The 16,104-nt window shown below is 44.6% G+C and overlaps 1 protein-coding gene across 1 annotated transcript; it reads right to left on the bottom strand.

Annotated features, from left to right (window-relative positions):
• Positions 1-2,192: 2,192 nt before the first annotated feature.
• cwf19l2 (CWF19 like cell cycle control factor 2) lies at positions 2,193-15,822 on the bottom strand. The gene is made up of 19 exons (XM_068756677.1): positions 15,730-15,822; positions 15,378-15,488; positions 14,864-14,974; positions 14,551-14,655; positions 14,071-14,190; positions 13,335-13,428; positions 12,096-12,211; positions 11,270-11,747; positions 10,649-10,880; positions 9,545-9,659; positions 9,261-9,362; positions 7,409-7,537; positions 6,892-7,029; positions 3,511-3,723; positions 3,256-3,372; positions 3,023-3,178; positions 2,857-2,937; positions 2,658-2,759; positions 2,193-2,485 (listed from the first exon to the last, which is right to left on the bottom strand). Exons 1-19 carry the CDS (start codon positions 15,820-15,822, stop codon positions 2,345-2,347), a joined length of 2,754 nt encoding a protein of 917 aa, XP_068612778.1. The 3' UTR covers positions 2,193-2,344.
• Between the last annotated feature and the right edge of the window lie 282 nt (positions 15,823-16,104).

The raw sequence follows: 16,104 nt of genomic DNA, 5'->3' as shown, positions 1-16,104 counted from the left end.
ATTGAATTTGAATAACTAAAAGATAACTAACAACCCCCTGTAATAGGCGTGGAGAATAAATACAAAGGAGAAGCGATTGGAAATAATCAAAGCCTAAGAACCTCAAGTATGTCCATAACCTCAGTTGCAAAAATGTGTTTACATTCCATCGCTGAGATCACACACACACACACACACACACGTCAACCAGTAACCTTCACACACCAATAGGTATAGGTTTTAAAATCAATTTGTACAAAACAAACAAAACAAACAAACACAAGGCAAACCCAGAATAAGGTGAATGTTACTCGGACATCATTAAATATGCAAGAAGATAACAATAAATTCAGCCCCGTGACAAACAGTCAAGTCAAAATCAAGACTAGCAGACCCAGCAAAATATAAAACAGTCACATCCACATACAGCCTGATGATTTTAATGTTACGCAGCATTTGGCTGATCTTTTCAGATATTTCAGTTCCCATGTGCACGGTAGCACGGTAGCACGTTAGCACGTTAGCGTCGGCTTAGATTCTGTGACACAGTTGACTTACTTCCTCATCTTTCTGTCGACGTGTGCCGTCGATACAGAACGACTGTGCAAAGCACAAAAGAGAACGTGAGTGCGAGAGAAAGAGGGAAACAATGGAAGATTCCGGGGCAGAGTGCGAAGGCATGGATGGAACACGTGCACGCCTACAGAGGACAGAACCTTGGGGGGGGTGAGAGGCAAATGGCTTTCATGGCCATAAAGCCTAATTGGCCGTAACCAAACATCACTCCATGTCACTATCCAGCTATTAACCATGAACCTGGGTCTCCCCATCACCTGCTGTAATGTACCAAAGGGTTGTCTCAAAGGTTGTAATCCTGTTACTGTGTAGAAAATTGCATGTTGCGTGCCAGTAAATATTCCATTAGCAATTTAGTTGAATGTTCTAGAAATGATTGCATTATTATCTGAACTTTGGCTACGCATTTTAAAATTTAATTCAAGCGGCGAGCAATAGAGATGGCTCAGAAATTGAATTGCTGCTGATTTATGGTGGAACTGACCGTTTAATTCACATTGAAACAATAAACAATCCAGTTCAGCAACCACCTATAGCTGCAGACCAGTCTTACTGAGGTGATGCCATAATAATGACGCAAATATTAAAAATATAAAAAAAGGGTACATCACGTTTTGGGAAAAGAAAAAATGTTATGCCCCAGAAATCCTCATCTCAGTCGAGTCCCCTTCACAGAATGAGCATCAATTTAATTTGTAACCATGGAAAAAAAACAATCTTTTTACCGGTATATGACAAAAAATAGCAAAAGGCACCACTTCAGAACTTGTCACATGCACACATTTTGAGTTATGCTTTGGAAACAGAAATTCGTTCATCTCCCTCCTCACTTTGTTCATGAAGATGGTAATAAAATACCTGTGCCCTCGAGTTCACATTTGTTTTTGTCAAGCAGAGGATAATCACATCACTAATGCAGACTTAGAAATGATGCATCTATCGTACTTTTCCGATTTAATTTAGAAATACTTTATACTTTCTAATCAATCCCTTTATATAGTCTCTTAAGCTGCTGTGATGGTGAACTTTCTCTGCTGAGGGATCAATAACACTTATCTTATCTTATAAGGAGTAATTGTAAATCATGCAGACATGCTCAGAAGTGGTTTTGAAGGTAGCACAGATGGATTTTCCTACATACTCATTACGTCTACCTGCAGTATCTGTGCCTATGACTCACCCAGACAAGGTCACCTTTGTGTTTCTGATTAAAAAAAAAAAAGGTTTGATTGATTCATTAAGCAGAGCACCGTCTTCATTTCCCGAGACTCTGGAGGGCATGCAAGAAGGAGAAAACCCTGATGGTGTCACATGCATGGGCCCATGGGGGGGGGGGGGGTGCGGCAACACATGCACGCTTCGTATACCCTCATGCACTGACGCCACTGAATATTAAGTGACATCTGCAGAGGATCACGAGGCTACAGAAAAAGTCAATTAAATCCCGAGCAGAACATCAGGGAAGAGCAGCGGCGGCAAGATTAGCAATGAAGTCATTCTTTCATGTTTGTCAAAAACAACCTCGAACATTTAACAGGAATGACCTGTTGGTGATTTCAATGTAAAGCAAGTGCGATATGTAATAAATAGGTAATAAATAGGTAATAGGTAAACAAAACCTTTGATCAAAAGTTGTTTTATTGATTTTTTATAAAACAGGTTTTCAAAATGTCCTACATTAGTTTTACATAAACGTCCGAAGTGCAGCAGTTGATGCACCACATTCACATACTCTGATTCCTGCACTGTGTGTGTGCGTGTGCGTGTGCGTGTGCGTGTGCGTGTGTTTCTAACTCTCAGTCTTAGTGCAGTCAAACGGTTTCCACCACTGTGAAAACTGCAGGACCTTTTTCCTCTGATCGTCAAAGTTCTCTCTGATGAACTTCCTCCACCGCCGGGGCTCCAAGTCCAGCATGCCTCCGATCACTTCCTGTGAGTTGAACAGAGGCAGGATATATTTAGAAATCTTTCTGCAAAATAAACTACAAATACCTTGTTTCACATACACTGTGATGCGTTCTCATGAAGAAAGCGCAATGATGTACCAGATATAATAATAATAATAATATTATAGATATAAGGCTCTTAATGCACACACTGACCTTGCCAAAGTAATGTGGGAACTTCTGTTCATTTTCAATGACATGAGCAAACCCTCCTTGGTTCCCAAAGTCCACGGCAAAGTAGGGCAGACCTCGGGGGATCTAAGGGGCATCAAAAACACCAGATGAGAACAGGATGCACATGGAATGAGAGAAAGTACAAGGAAAACCACGGAAATGTGATATAAATGTAACATACAGCTTGACGGATGTCTTTTGAAGAGAGGTCAACGACCTTTTTGTTCATCGCCCATTCTTCATCGCACTCCAAAATGGCTTTCTGAAGTCACACGGAGAACGTTGTTCAACCACTGTCCAGAGCGAAAACCTGACAAATTACGACTTAATCAGAGAGACACACCAACCTTAAAGTATATGGGGGCCATATCCCCCAGCTCTCTGGGCATCGGGATGCACTCGAGGACCATGTGCTGTCTTCTGCGAGGGTTAATGTGCGTTTCCATAAACACACAGTCCAGCTCCTGGGACTCAAACACGCGCACCAAACAGCGTCGGAACATCTGAGGACGGCGGAGCAGCGCGTTCATTTATTATTTTGGAGCAAATATTAAAAGAGCCTGAGATCTGATTGGCTAACCTGAATTTCTGACCAGACATCCTCGTCCAATCCGGTGGCAGAGCAGTGGTGCTGGAGAGGACTGATGAGGCAATGGCCCTCCGTCATGGACACTCCGGCAGGAAGGCTCAGGTATGCCTGGACATACATAAACACATCGATGAATCTGAAGCCTGTGAACTTCACCAACTCAGGAGAAATCCTCATCTCTGATAATTGCTTATAAATCAATCAATCGGTCATCGAGCCACGGAGCCAACACTCACGACCCCTCACCTTGCTCCCGATTGCCACGATGAGGTGCTTCTGGAGGTCTCGGCTGCTGAAGCAGTGGCGGCATTTGTCCATGGAGGCAGCGAGCCTCCTGCTCTCCCCGATGGCTTTGTTCCTCATCCGGTCCTCCTCCCGCCCCTCGCCCTCCCGCTGCGCGGCACCCGACACAAACATGTCATCCAGAGTGTAGTTGTCGCCGTCCGTCTTTCCCATCATCTGGACGAGTGGAGACGAGATAGAAATGACAGGGACAACAGAGGAGAGGCTGTCAACACGGTTTTAGCAGGATCATTCTAGTCCAAATCCGGGTACAAATACGCACTCTGAACATGATAAAAATATGTTTGTGGTGTGTTAAAATGGGAACGACTGCGCCCAAGTAGAGTGACTCTCTTTCTCTCACACACACACACACACACACACGAAGGCTAATTAGTCATAATGACAGGCTGATGACGGCGTCTCCACATAAATTATGAGTTAATAAGAAATGGACATATTCCTGATGCGCTTTAATGAAAGTGATAAAGGCGATTGTTTTATTGAGAAAATGCATTTTTAAGTCTCCGGACGAAGCGAGCCTTCCAACTCAACAGCCTCCGCCTCTGACCGACGGATACGACTGGTATTTATAGAAGTACTGCCATGGTAACTGAAAATGTATTTTTAGTGTCACCCTTTGTAGGTGAAAAACGTACGAACATGCGAGTGAGCGAGAGAAAACATGAACGCTTTTTACAATCGCCACGGTAACTCCCCCGTCTCACTGTTCATTAACACACACACACACACACACACACACACACACACACACAGGTGGGAGTTTCACAATACTTGTTGTCTTGAGAGGAGAGGTAAACAATACACATCTGAGCCCAGGGAAAGGTGCAGCACTGTATGTAAATCAGCCGACAGTATTCATGTGGCTGTAAATCAGATTCAAACACACATCCGAGACGAGGCAGAGGGGAAAAAATGACAGAGAAGGAGTCGGACGGCACAAATACCGACTTGAGAGTCGTGCTTAAAAGACTTTAAACTCGACTCGGACTGGCGGTGTAGCGCAGCGGAATATTAAACGTCCTCGCGAAGCTTTGAATGAGGGGGAAGAAGGGAACAAATAAAAGCCAGAGCTGTGAGAAAGCAGAGTTACGCTGCAAACAAGGGAGGAGGACGAGGCAGCTCTCCAGGCGAGAGGAAGAGCGCTCAGCCTGGACGGGGCGAGTCATGATGAAAGCGGGAGATCCCACGGATAAAAAGGAATGAAAGATCAGAGAGCAGCACAAGAAGCAAACCACAGTCGCTCTATGCAAACAGCGCTGGAAGCAAACCAACCGACGCATTCGTGTTTTCAGACCATCCAGCGAGAGCCGGGCTAACGTCGTTCAACGACTGCAGACAGGCACCAAAAGTCAGCTTCCACAGCCCCGAGAGGTTCCACCAATCCGGTGCCGTTAGAGCTCCCTGGCGACGCTTAATGAGGTCAATGCAGCTTCATTTGCTGAAAACACAGTTGCTGAATTTGTCTGCTCTGCTTTTTGTGCAGCGTGTAAATCTAGCGCAAAGGTCGAGGCGCACGTCCGCAGCGGCGTTCACCGGGGAGTTGTTCTGGCAGCAGCGTCTGGGGCTGCACGCAGCAGATGCATAATGATAATGTGGGAGAGGACGCCCATTAGATGCTCTCTTAATGTTAATGTGGAATAAATAATTATGCAGAAGCAGCTTCAACTCGCCCGAGGTGTGTTTTAATTTTCAGTGTGTTTTAGCTTATTTGAAATTTCGCAATAAATTATTCAAAAAACCAAAAAGTGAATCTGCGTACCGCACTGGGGGGGGGGGGGGGGGGGGGCAGCCGTGGCTCAGGAGATGGAATGAAATGTCTCTTCATGGGCAAAACATTGAATCCCGCTGCACGCCAGCCAATGGGAAACACAGAAGCCGCCGCAATTAAAAATAAGCGGGGCCATCGGGTGTAACGGCCGATCCTAATACAAAATGCGGATCACAGAAACCAGATTTCAATGCCAAGTTGGGCGGAGGCCAGTTCGCGAGCTGGATGGAAACAGATGACCCCCCCCCCCCCCCCCCCAGAGTTAACCTCTAACATTAACCGGGCGGAGCCGGTTAGGAAATAATCATTACCTCAAATACGGCTAAAAACATGCCACTGGTGATCATTCCTGAAATACAAGTTGCAGGAAACACACAGTATTGCATACTATGCAGCATGGGGTCTCCTGGAGACGGTTTAATTCGGGGATGATGTTCAACACAACGCTTTTTTCCTGTACTTTGTTATCATGCCAGTGAGAGCTCAGATTCCAGTCATGCATTGGCGCATTGTCGCATGTGATGCTGTCTGATGTTGTTCACAGACACAAAATCAGCAGCAACACTCGAGTGCTGTTCTCGTGTACAGTCAGACCAGAGTTTGAGCTTCCTAAAGTCCTCGGTTTTGTCCTGCACATTGAATACTGTTGCTGGAAAATCCCACAGCCGTTTCCAATGCAGCATTCAATACTTCAGTCAGGCTGTCAGACAGCCCCCCTTTGGCAGTAGGAACTGCCAGCACCATGTGTCTGTGTGTGTCTCTGTGTGTGTGTGTGTGTGTGCGTGCGCGTCCACACCCAGCAGCACTTGCACAGCATCGCAACAAAGGTCGGCGAAAGAGAGAGTGAAAAGCCAAAGTGACAATACGTCACTCTAATCCTCCTCTGGGGCAACTAGTGAGAAAAAGTCAACTTCATTTTAGTGATTCAAGGTTACGGTTGGGGCAACATCCATAACACAAGCTCACAAGCTGCCTTCCCGGGGCGCTTGCGTATGCGAGTCCCAATTTGACACGCAGCGCTGTAAATAATTCTGTTAGATCTGGCTGACCAGAGAAGGAATAAAAGGGGAGAGCGCTAAACTTGGATTTCTGAAAACATGGAACCACAAACGGCCGGAGTGATGGTACTCCCACACGCTGAGGTAAATGGTGAAGCACAGAGCAACACGCTAGTGTAGTGCGTTGACAGATGAATAGTTCACCGGTTCTTTTCTCCAAAGTCAACAGTAAGTTAAATGGAACGTGGAGTTTTGACCTCTGCTAGCCCCGGGGTCTGGTTTTTCTTTCTTTTTCTTTTCTCCTGCATGTTATTTTTTTTAATTGCACACATTTATGGGGGTGATAATGCAATGTGAAACAGAGCAAAGCAAGTCAGGAAGAGGATGATTACGTCTTTGCAAGCATCACGATTTCTAGTTTCTTTTTTGGAGTTTCAACTTCAGTTTAAGAGAAAGTCTGGTGAGCAATTGAAACCTTTCATTTCCAGTCACACTCTCCATTGTTATACTGATCAACGTCATGTTGCCAACTCGTTTTCAGGTCTGTTCTCATACCTTGGCAGCCATGCGAGAGTAGAGGGCATTCTGATCCTGTGCAGAGCTCATCTTCTCCCTCCTCACCATCTCCTTCAGACCCACATCGTCATCACCCTGGAAGTAGCGCACACGCTGCCCGTCAACGTGAGTCTCAATCTGAGGGCCGGGGGGGGGGAGAAAGAAATGGGCACAAGAACAAAACTTAGTGGACAGGAACATTTTGCTGGAGGTTGAGACGCTGCATACTAAATGGACACAATCTTAACATCCATTCGAATCACATTCTAGAAAGGGCAGATGAGAAAGTGGGAGCCAAAGGACGGCGGAGCTGAGAGGGAGGTTGAGGTTAATTAGAGGAGGGATACTGAGCCAGACAGACAGGAAAGGAGACGGTGCCACTTAATACATTTAAACAGAGAACTGGACTGGTGGAGTCGCTGCTCTCATTACACACCGTGTTGAATATCAAATGGAAGGAACAAAGAACAGGGCACAAGCGGTTTGTTTGTTCCACCCGTTCTCCCTCTCTATTTACCGGTTTCTTCTTCCGCCGTCCTCCACGTGGCTCCTGGCGTCCAGAGGGGCCGCCGATGGGCCAGGCCCGACCCGATTCGTCCGTTCTGAACAGCAGGATGTCTTTGTCTTCGCTGGCGTCACCCGCGACCTAGAAAACAAAACGTGTCATTTCCACTTTTGTGTCCCTTTTGCACAAGATGAAATTTAGAGCCATCTTTACGCGTCCAGTTTGAAGCAAAACAGACACACGAGTGACGAGAACAGAGCCTCGGAAATAATGAGCGGTAATGTAATTACTAACCGCCCAAATGAAAGAGTCTGCAATCACGTATGATTATGGTGACAAAAAAAACCATGGATGTCTCTCCAAAATTAATACTAGAAAATAACGGCCTCATCTAACATCAGTCTGTGTCTGGTCAGGCAGCTTCTGAACATGACAGAGAAAGACAACGGACGCAGTGGAAGGACGGAGACGACCAGAAGAAAGTCCCAGGAGAAGAATTTCTCTGCTCACTTTCAGGACCCCACATGAAGTTAAGAAGCTCAGTTTGAGCCGAGCACGCAGCTGAAGTCGGAAGCCTGGACACCGAAGACAAGCCGAGAGACTTCCATAACAAGACAGACTTGGGAGGACGATGCAAATCAAAAGCGCGCCATTGCTAATAAGGACGATGCGTCTCTCGGCTGATAAGCGCACTAAATCCTAAGAATTATGACGCTGTCTCCGAAACGCTGCTGAAGATCTCACTCCACCACTTTACTGTGGACAGGACAGCCTTAGTGGGGATAAACCTGGCCTAACTTCTAAATGATAATATACGGCTTGTATAAATGAGCAGAGGCCGAGTGTTTAGAAAGTTTGTCTGGAGACAGTTCATGTCAGGAAATAATTTATGTGTGCGTATGGAGCCAGATAGTTTCAGCGATGCCGGACACAGCAGATAAAGCCGTGCCGTTTCAGGACTCTGCATTTGCTCTGCGTCAATCGCCCGTTCAGATGAAACTGCCAGAGCGGCATGTAGCGTATAATCTCTCTGCCTCCCTTCTCGATCCGTCTCCTTCTCATTCTGTCACACACCCTGGATGACCCCTGGAAGGAGAGACGTTTGTCTCCTCATTAAGGTTTACCAAAAGGCCAGACAGGAGCTACTTCTATATAGATGTCAAGAGGTAAAAAGCCGAGCAGCAAAGAGACTTCAAAGAAAATCCTTTCAAAAGCAGTCACATGTAAGAGCGGAGACTTCAGTTTCATCTGGGGGGGGGCGCAGTGTGCTCCCGTTTCTTCCCTGCAGCTGCCCCTGGAAGTGTGTAGTTCAGTCAAGATATAGCCTTGAGTGTTTGGAATAGCATCCAGAGCGTGGAAGAGGAAAACGATGCTAGCAGATAAAGCTAACAGCACGAGTCAGTGTGTGCCTCACGTCTATATCTGTCTATAGTTTGGTTTTGAGTGAATTCATGCATATCCAGTTTAGGACCGGGCGTCTGTGTCTGGGAATTCATGCAGTCCTAGAGACAACCTGCAGTGAGAGTGTGTCTGACTGTTCGTCTACACGCACAGAGAGAAGCTGTAAAGTCGGGCGAAATGGCACCGAGTGGGAATCCGACCGAGGGAGAGCTGCTCTCAGAGTTTAAACAAAGAGACATATAAAAGAAGAGAGGAAGAAATGGAGAAGTGAAAAAGTATTTCTACAGTTTTATTCATGATTTTTCGTTCCCTTCTTTTGGGGGGGTCTGCGTCGTTATCTCAAGTAAATGCAGCACTTAAAGAAAAGCCTATAAATGGAATTTACAAGAATCACATGCCTCCCGGTGACATCGAGACGGACATTGACCGAGACAGTGAACGTGGACGCCGAGTATTTACAGACCTCCTTTGATTGAACTGCTTCTTGTAGCTTTTTTCGGGTGGCGTGGTTCTCTTTCGCTTTCTGTGCTGCATCCAGTTGTGATTTCAGCTTCTCAACAACGGCCTGAAACACAAAGGCACACATTTAAAGACACAGAAATTCTTTAACAAGCCTGCGTATTTACCTTTTTCTCCTCTGTGCTCATACAAAAATAAAAACATTGTCCGTTTCAAACGGTGCTTCTCTCAACACCCTCACACTTTGGCAGAGATGCTAACTGTGTCTAATATTATGAAGCAACTCACCGTGTTGCCCATGATCTCTGCCTTCACCAGTTTGGCTCCTAGTCTGTTCATTTCTTCCTCTGACAGCAGGGGGACCTCCTCCTCTTCCTCTTCATCGTCACTTTCACTCTCACTCCTGGGGTAAGCAAGAAAAACACATTCTGAACGGCAGCCAAAAACCAAACGGTAGAAAGAGTTCAATATTCAGAACAATATATCAGCAATATGTGAAGCTACAAAGTCACAACCTTAATAATTAAAGCTTTTACAGTTGAAGCTCTTGTGGTTTATGATATTTATGACATCATAACTGGTGATACACTAACGGCTTGGTTCTTTTAGTGTCTCTTCTCTTCTTCCTCCAGGTTTTCCTATAACTCACCCTCTGTTAAAAGGCATTAATGACTGATTACATCCTAATAATAGTCTTAACTCTTCTAATGGGAAACCTGTTAGTGAAGTTTTAATTTAACCATCTACCGGTAGTTGTTTTTTTTTTTGGTTTTATCTGCACTCTCACACAGTTATGATTTGAGTCTTTGTCCCCGCCGAGATCATTACAGCTGTTCCTGGGAGGATCCGCACTGCAGCCCGAGCGCTGCATCGTTCTAGGCTATTACACTCCTCATAGCCTCGTTTCATTCGGCTGCCACAGTGAAGACTCATTTCATGCTGCAGGGGTTCTGGGTGCTGGTTTACCCAAACAACTTAGCCTAATGAGGCAACGCACAGAACAGCCACGCCGGCTTTACAAAGCGGGGATAGTCCGACATCTGGCCTGCGACCGCCCTGGAAATAAAAGCATATAATTTTGTGGATTGTGTTCCATTAGCTAACATGTTTTTGTTCTATTTTTGTTCCCATTATGAATTTAACTTGTATCGTACATCTACACAGGCTGCAGGAGGTTTGTAGGTGATGCCGATACATAGATCCTTCATGGTCATTTAAATATACTACTGAATCACGAAGGAACATGAAAAGAAAAGACTTTAAAGAGTGTGTTTATGTGTGTGTGGTAACAGACTCCCTGCTATCATGATTGGGAAATATGAGAAATGGATTGAAATGATCATTCAATCAATGAAGTGGTGCGACGAGGAAACGAAATAAAACGATTCAAACCTCGAGGTCGCCACGGCAGCTTCGTCATCACGCAGACCGCCTTGAGGAGCAGTTACGGTTTTCCCAAGATCCCTCTCTTTTTCAGGACGTGCTTTTTCCGAGGTCGATTCGCAGGCAGGACTGCTGCTCTTCTTCCAGGCTGGAATGCTGCTTCGAGTAAGACTAGAATCCTCATCGTCTGAGCCGGGTCTCAAAAATCCTGTGGACAGTTTTGACGGCGCAGGACGGCGTCCTGGAGCCGCACAGAAAGGAGATTACGAAGCATGTTAAGACTTGTTCAATTACGTATACGATTCGATGTTTAACTAGAAATCTCCATCTCTAATACTAAATGCAAAGTAGGTCGAAACACAAGTGTACCCCCATTTAAAAGAAAAAATCTTAGTAACATCCGCAATCTGGATCTGATCCGGAGGAAATACTGTAGTGAGATAGAGATCCCCACCGGTCAATAATCAACCGAGATATTGATCTAGAATCCAGGATCTCTTCTGGATGATCACCTAAATTTAGTCAGCAGTTCCTGCTGCTATTCCCAATCTTTCCTCAGGATCCGTCTGTAACATTTTGAGTTGAGTTGAGTTATGTTTGATCTAAATTCAGGCCTTGGCGTCAACCCACCTTCACCACCATCATCTTCAGAGGGTTTGAGGAAACGACTGTCTAGTGAACCGACGGGAGGAAGGCGAGTCCGCTCTCGTCTGGAGGACGACGATGACGCGCTGGGCCTCTCTCTTTCACTATCGCTATTCCTCTCTCTGTCCCTACGTGCATCTTTGTCATTATCCATGTCCCTTCCTCTGTCCTTCCTTCCCTCTCTTTCTCTATCCCTCTCTCTATAGCTACCTCCATCTCTGCCTCTGTACCCTCTGCTCTTCCTCTCCTCTTCCACGGGGGGCGAGTCTTTCTCCCATTCATTTCTACGCCATCGGTCTCTCTCCGCTCCATCTCGTCCTTTTCGACTCCCTCTCTCTTTATATTCATTCTCCCCTTTCCTCCACCCGCCTCTTGCTACCCCGTCTCCGTCTCTTCCTTCTCTCCTGTGTCCATACGCAGCTTCCTCTGCAGCCGCAAGTCTTTGCTGAAAGATTTCGATTGACTAGAAGACCAAAACAAAAACAAAAAACAGACATATTATACACCTCTTGCCAGGTTTTGAGTGTGGGCTACTCTAGAGATGCTCCCAAGGAGTCTGGCCATGCTAATGTTGGGCAAATGTCACAGGAGTTTCGGGACAATTAAATAAAATTTGGCTCTTCTGAAAAATGGTTTACAAATCTGATCTGGTCTGTACTAATATACGGCATCGTCACATCGTAAAAAAAGAAGCATGCACACACACATACTAAACTGAATGTTAGACAATGTCATCCTCAGCTCTGTGGATTTTGGATTTTTCACACGACTGGTGGATGTGCATGTGTGCGTGCGTGTTGCCAGTTCTCACTCCGTATCTTTCAGCCACCACGTCGTTGAGGCTGCGCTGCTCCCTTTCTGCCTGCTCCTTCATCCTCTGGTAGTTCTTCCTCAGCCAGCTTAAGCCCCCATCATTCACTACTGAGACTGCAGGAAAAAGGGGGGGGGGGATAAACAGACACAAATTACAATTTGGAGGGATCTGTCAGTGGCTGAAGGAATTCCTCCAACACACCCCCATAGCATGAAGAAATCTCCCCAAGTGATCATTCACGGAAAATGATCCCTAAAAGCTCCAGTCAAGAACAACAAGAAGTATCTGATTCCATGTGTTTTAGAACAGGGCAAACTAAGCTGCATGATATTCAAAGGTTTTGTTCATCAAAAAGAACAAGCAATTAAACTGCCGTCGGCGCCGAGCTGAAATTCTTTTGTTGCACCGCTTTAAATCGTCTTTTCATGTCAGACTGATGATTTTACAAGAGTTCCTTTGATTTTTGTCTGAACGAAACAAGCGTGCAACGTTCAGTCGTCAGTCTGTACTTCCTGCAACCTCAAAATTATGAGGCAGCACACGGTGGGTGTTTGTGTGTGATATTAGCAACAGCTTATTTTATTGTTTGTTTGTTTTTAGAGCTTACAAAAGAGATGCCATGACGACTCTAGAGGGAACCGTTAGCATGCAGACAAGACATATACCCGCATGTGCTCGTCAGCTTAATGCGGTATACTCGAATGAATATATATATATTTATTAGATAGAAACTCGCCGCCTGTCTGTCTGTCTTTAAATCCAACACCGACTCACCCGGTTGCTCGACTTTATTCTGTATGCTCACTCATTCTTTTGTGCCCTTTATCCACATATAATTGCATCCAAATCGGTTTTATTTTTCTAATATTATTAGGGTTGTTATTCATTAAAAAAGAAATTAACATTTACAAATGAAAACAGAAATTGCATGCAAAGAAAAAAGCGTTATTAATTGCATTTAGTTGCGCAGAAGCAGACGGACGAAGTCAAGGAGGGACACGGGATTGGGAATTAAGGACAGGCACAAAAAAAGAGAGTGTAGACTATAAACTGCTGAATGTAAACACGAGAGAGGATAAGCAGCTTGTATTTGTACAGAAATGTCTAAACTGCATGCAAGCAGGCAATAACTATGTTATACAGCAGATTTCCAGCCTCCTGCACTGCTAAGACGACGTTTATACGGCCTCTTATTTAGCTGGAATGTAAACCCTAGAGACGCCGCTCCATAATTACCTTTTGTCGCTGCAGTACTGTCCTTCTCCTGTGGGGGCAGACCAGTTCCTCCATCTTTCCAATACGGGTTTAGCTCCAATTTCTGCAAACTAGCCTGTGGGAATGATAAACACATTAATAATATATCACTACAGGGGTAATAATGTTACACACTAAGAGCCCAATACGCCGCTGTCCACGACTGGGTGAACCTCTGTTACCTTGGTAACCACGTTGTTGGTAAAATGAGGACGCCGGCTACCACAGTGTTTTCTTTTAGTGTGTGATCAGTCTTTTTCTCACTCGTACGCACAGGCAGGTCATTTTGCATCGGGATTGGAGTAAAGGGCACGTGTAGAATTTCACAACTGAAGACACTAAATGTAAAACTGATGAGCTACAGCAGACAGTAATAGGTCGTTACACATTAACTCTTTCAGTGCCATCTCAGCTATATGCCGAGTGCCCAGGTTTTTGCTCATTTTGCCCTGTTTTTCAAGCCCTACAGAATATTTTGTACTCTAACTATGCAAAAGCCGAACCTAACACATGAAAGATTAAAGTCTCTTCTTTCATCAGGAAAACAAAGTCTGTTCCTACCATTTTTCATTCTGGAGCAATTGGTCATTAAAGAGGCAGAATTCAATGTAAGGGACAGCAGTGCATGTTTGGGTTTAGATAGACGCCAATGGCACTGAAAGAGTTAAAATAAAATGTAGATAAAACACACACACACACACACACACACAGTACACACCTGTTCAATAGCTTGACCCTTTGCCCTCTTCTCCTCTTTCAGTTGCTCTTTCTCAGCCCTCCTCTCCGCTGTAGACGTGGTTCTCATCGCCAGGAAGTCAAACGTCATCCATTCATCTCTCTAGAGAAAGGAGTGAAGAAAACAGTCTGAGAACATGACACATATGTTCTCAAACACACAGAGGGTACACAGAAAAATGAGTACCGGTACCTTTAACACATTACCAAAAACAAGTGTAGGAACAAAACAGAGCTGCTCGACTACAGCAAAACGCATCACCAGGATTATTCTATCGATACTGAGATGATAATCAATAACAGAATTAATAATTACCCAGCCTTAACACAAAACCCTTTTTCCATTTCCACTGTTGGATGGATTTTTATACTTAGAGGAAAAGAGTGTGCTGACACGACGCTGCACGGGTTTGCGTCTGCAGATCATTCCTGGAGTATCAGTGGGACCGGGTGAGGTTTCTACCTGCACATCCTGAGCTGGGCTGGGGCTGCTCTCTGAGGGCTTGGATTGCCAGACTTTAGCGACCTGTTTCTGAGGCTGAGACTCAACCCACTCATTCCCTGAATCCTGACACAGAGAGGGAGGAGGAGGACAAGAAAACACTTTGACAATGTGAAAACAAACCAAAACAATGAATAAGTGAGGACTTCCACCCACGTAAGATCAATCAACGCCTTGTGATGAGTGATGAAGCGGTTACTTGACCAAATACTTGCATATGTTAATTTAAGACCTTGTTTAAAGGAATCCTGCTGTGTATTAGTTAACAACTTGCCCCTGAGCTGTCTTTCGAGCCATCTGCTGCTTCGGTGCTCTTCTTCTGCTTCTTGGCCTTCTTCTTTTTCTCCTTTTTAGATTTCTTCTTCTTGCTCTTAACAGAACCCTCCTGAAAGTGAGCAGGTTCAATACATCATGTATTTGTTTGTCTTTCTTTGAATTATTATCATGCGACCTATTTATGGTATTCATAATCACACAACTGCAGCACAGCACACAGATAACAACATTGAATTTATTACATTCACTATTAAAGAATAAACCATTTGCATTCCTTTCATCGGTTTACGTCTCCACAATGGCAGAACAACATTTCTGGGTAGATTTCGGATGTGATTTTACATTTGACCATTTTCATGTTTCTCCTCTGGTTATTCCCTTCAATATATGCATAAACAAATATAAAGGCCTGGAGATTTTGTCATTATTATCGTACCTCCCATTCAGGTTTTAAGTACGTATATGCATGAATATAGAAGTTTAAATAAACATCTTGCTGTAATGCATCATACTTCCTCAATCTCCTGCAGCCTCTGGTTGATCTCGGGGAGCATCCAAGTGTCCTCCCCCCTCTCCCTCTTCAGCTCCTTCCTCCTCTCTTCCTTCTCATACTGCTGCTTGGCCTCGGCAACACAATGAAGATTAGAAGGGAAAAGAATAATTATAAAGTGAATTATAATTTTCAAAGAACAGGACCGGCAACCAAGCAAAGATATCCTGTTGAAGCGCTAAGTCCTAACGTGTCGTTAGCCAACTTAGCATTACAAGCTTTCATTTGAACGGAACCGGCAATATTTAAACTACAACTCGTAATTAAACTAACCTCAGATCTAATATAAGAGTGTTTACTGTCTTATTTAATACCTTTTCTATCGCTTCTTCCCTTGCCTGTCGTTTGACAGCCTTTCTGTCTTCGATGCTCCCCGAGCTCTCGAAACTGACTCCATGCGCCGCCATGACACTGTCGTAAATGTTTTGATAAAATGCCGTAAAGCGTTCCTATGACGTCAACCATTGAGCTGTAGTCTCTCAAGGGAATTAGTCGCTATGGAGGTTTATCTCTCCCGAACTCCTACATTTGAGCGAATGAAAATAATTATTCATGCTGTGGAATATTAATTACATGTAAAAACGGCAGTAACCTAATTCACATACTGTTAAAATAATCTTCCATAAACTATATTCTGAATTGTTAAAATACACAAATTGCCTGACTTTCGGTACTTCCGGTGTGGTTGA

This window comes from Brachionichthys hirsutus, unplaced genomic scaffold (genome assembly GCF_040956055.1).
Source record: "Brachionichthys hirsutus isolate HB-005 unplaced genomic scaffold, CSIRO-AGI_Bhir_v1 contig_976, whole genome shotgun sequence".
Classification (NCBI taxonomy): domain Eukaryota; kingdom Metazoa; phylum Chordata; class Actinopteri; order Lophiiformes; family Brachionichthyidae; genus Brachionichthys; species Brachionichthys hirsutus.
Note: the sequence above shows the minus strand (reverse complement) of the source record. Positions and strands in the feature narration are given on the sequence as shown.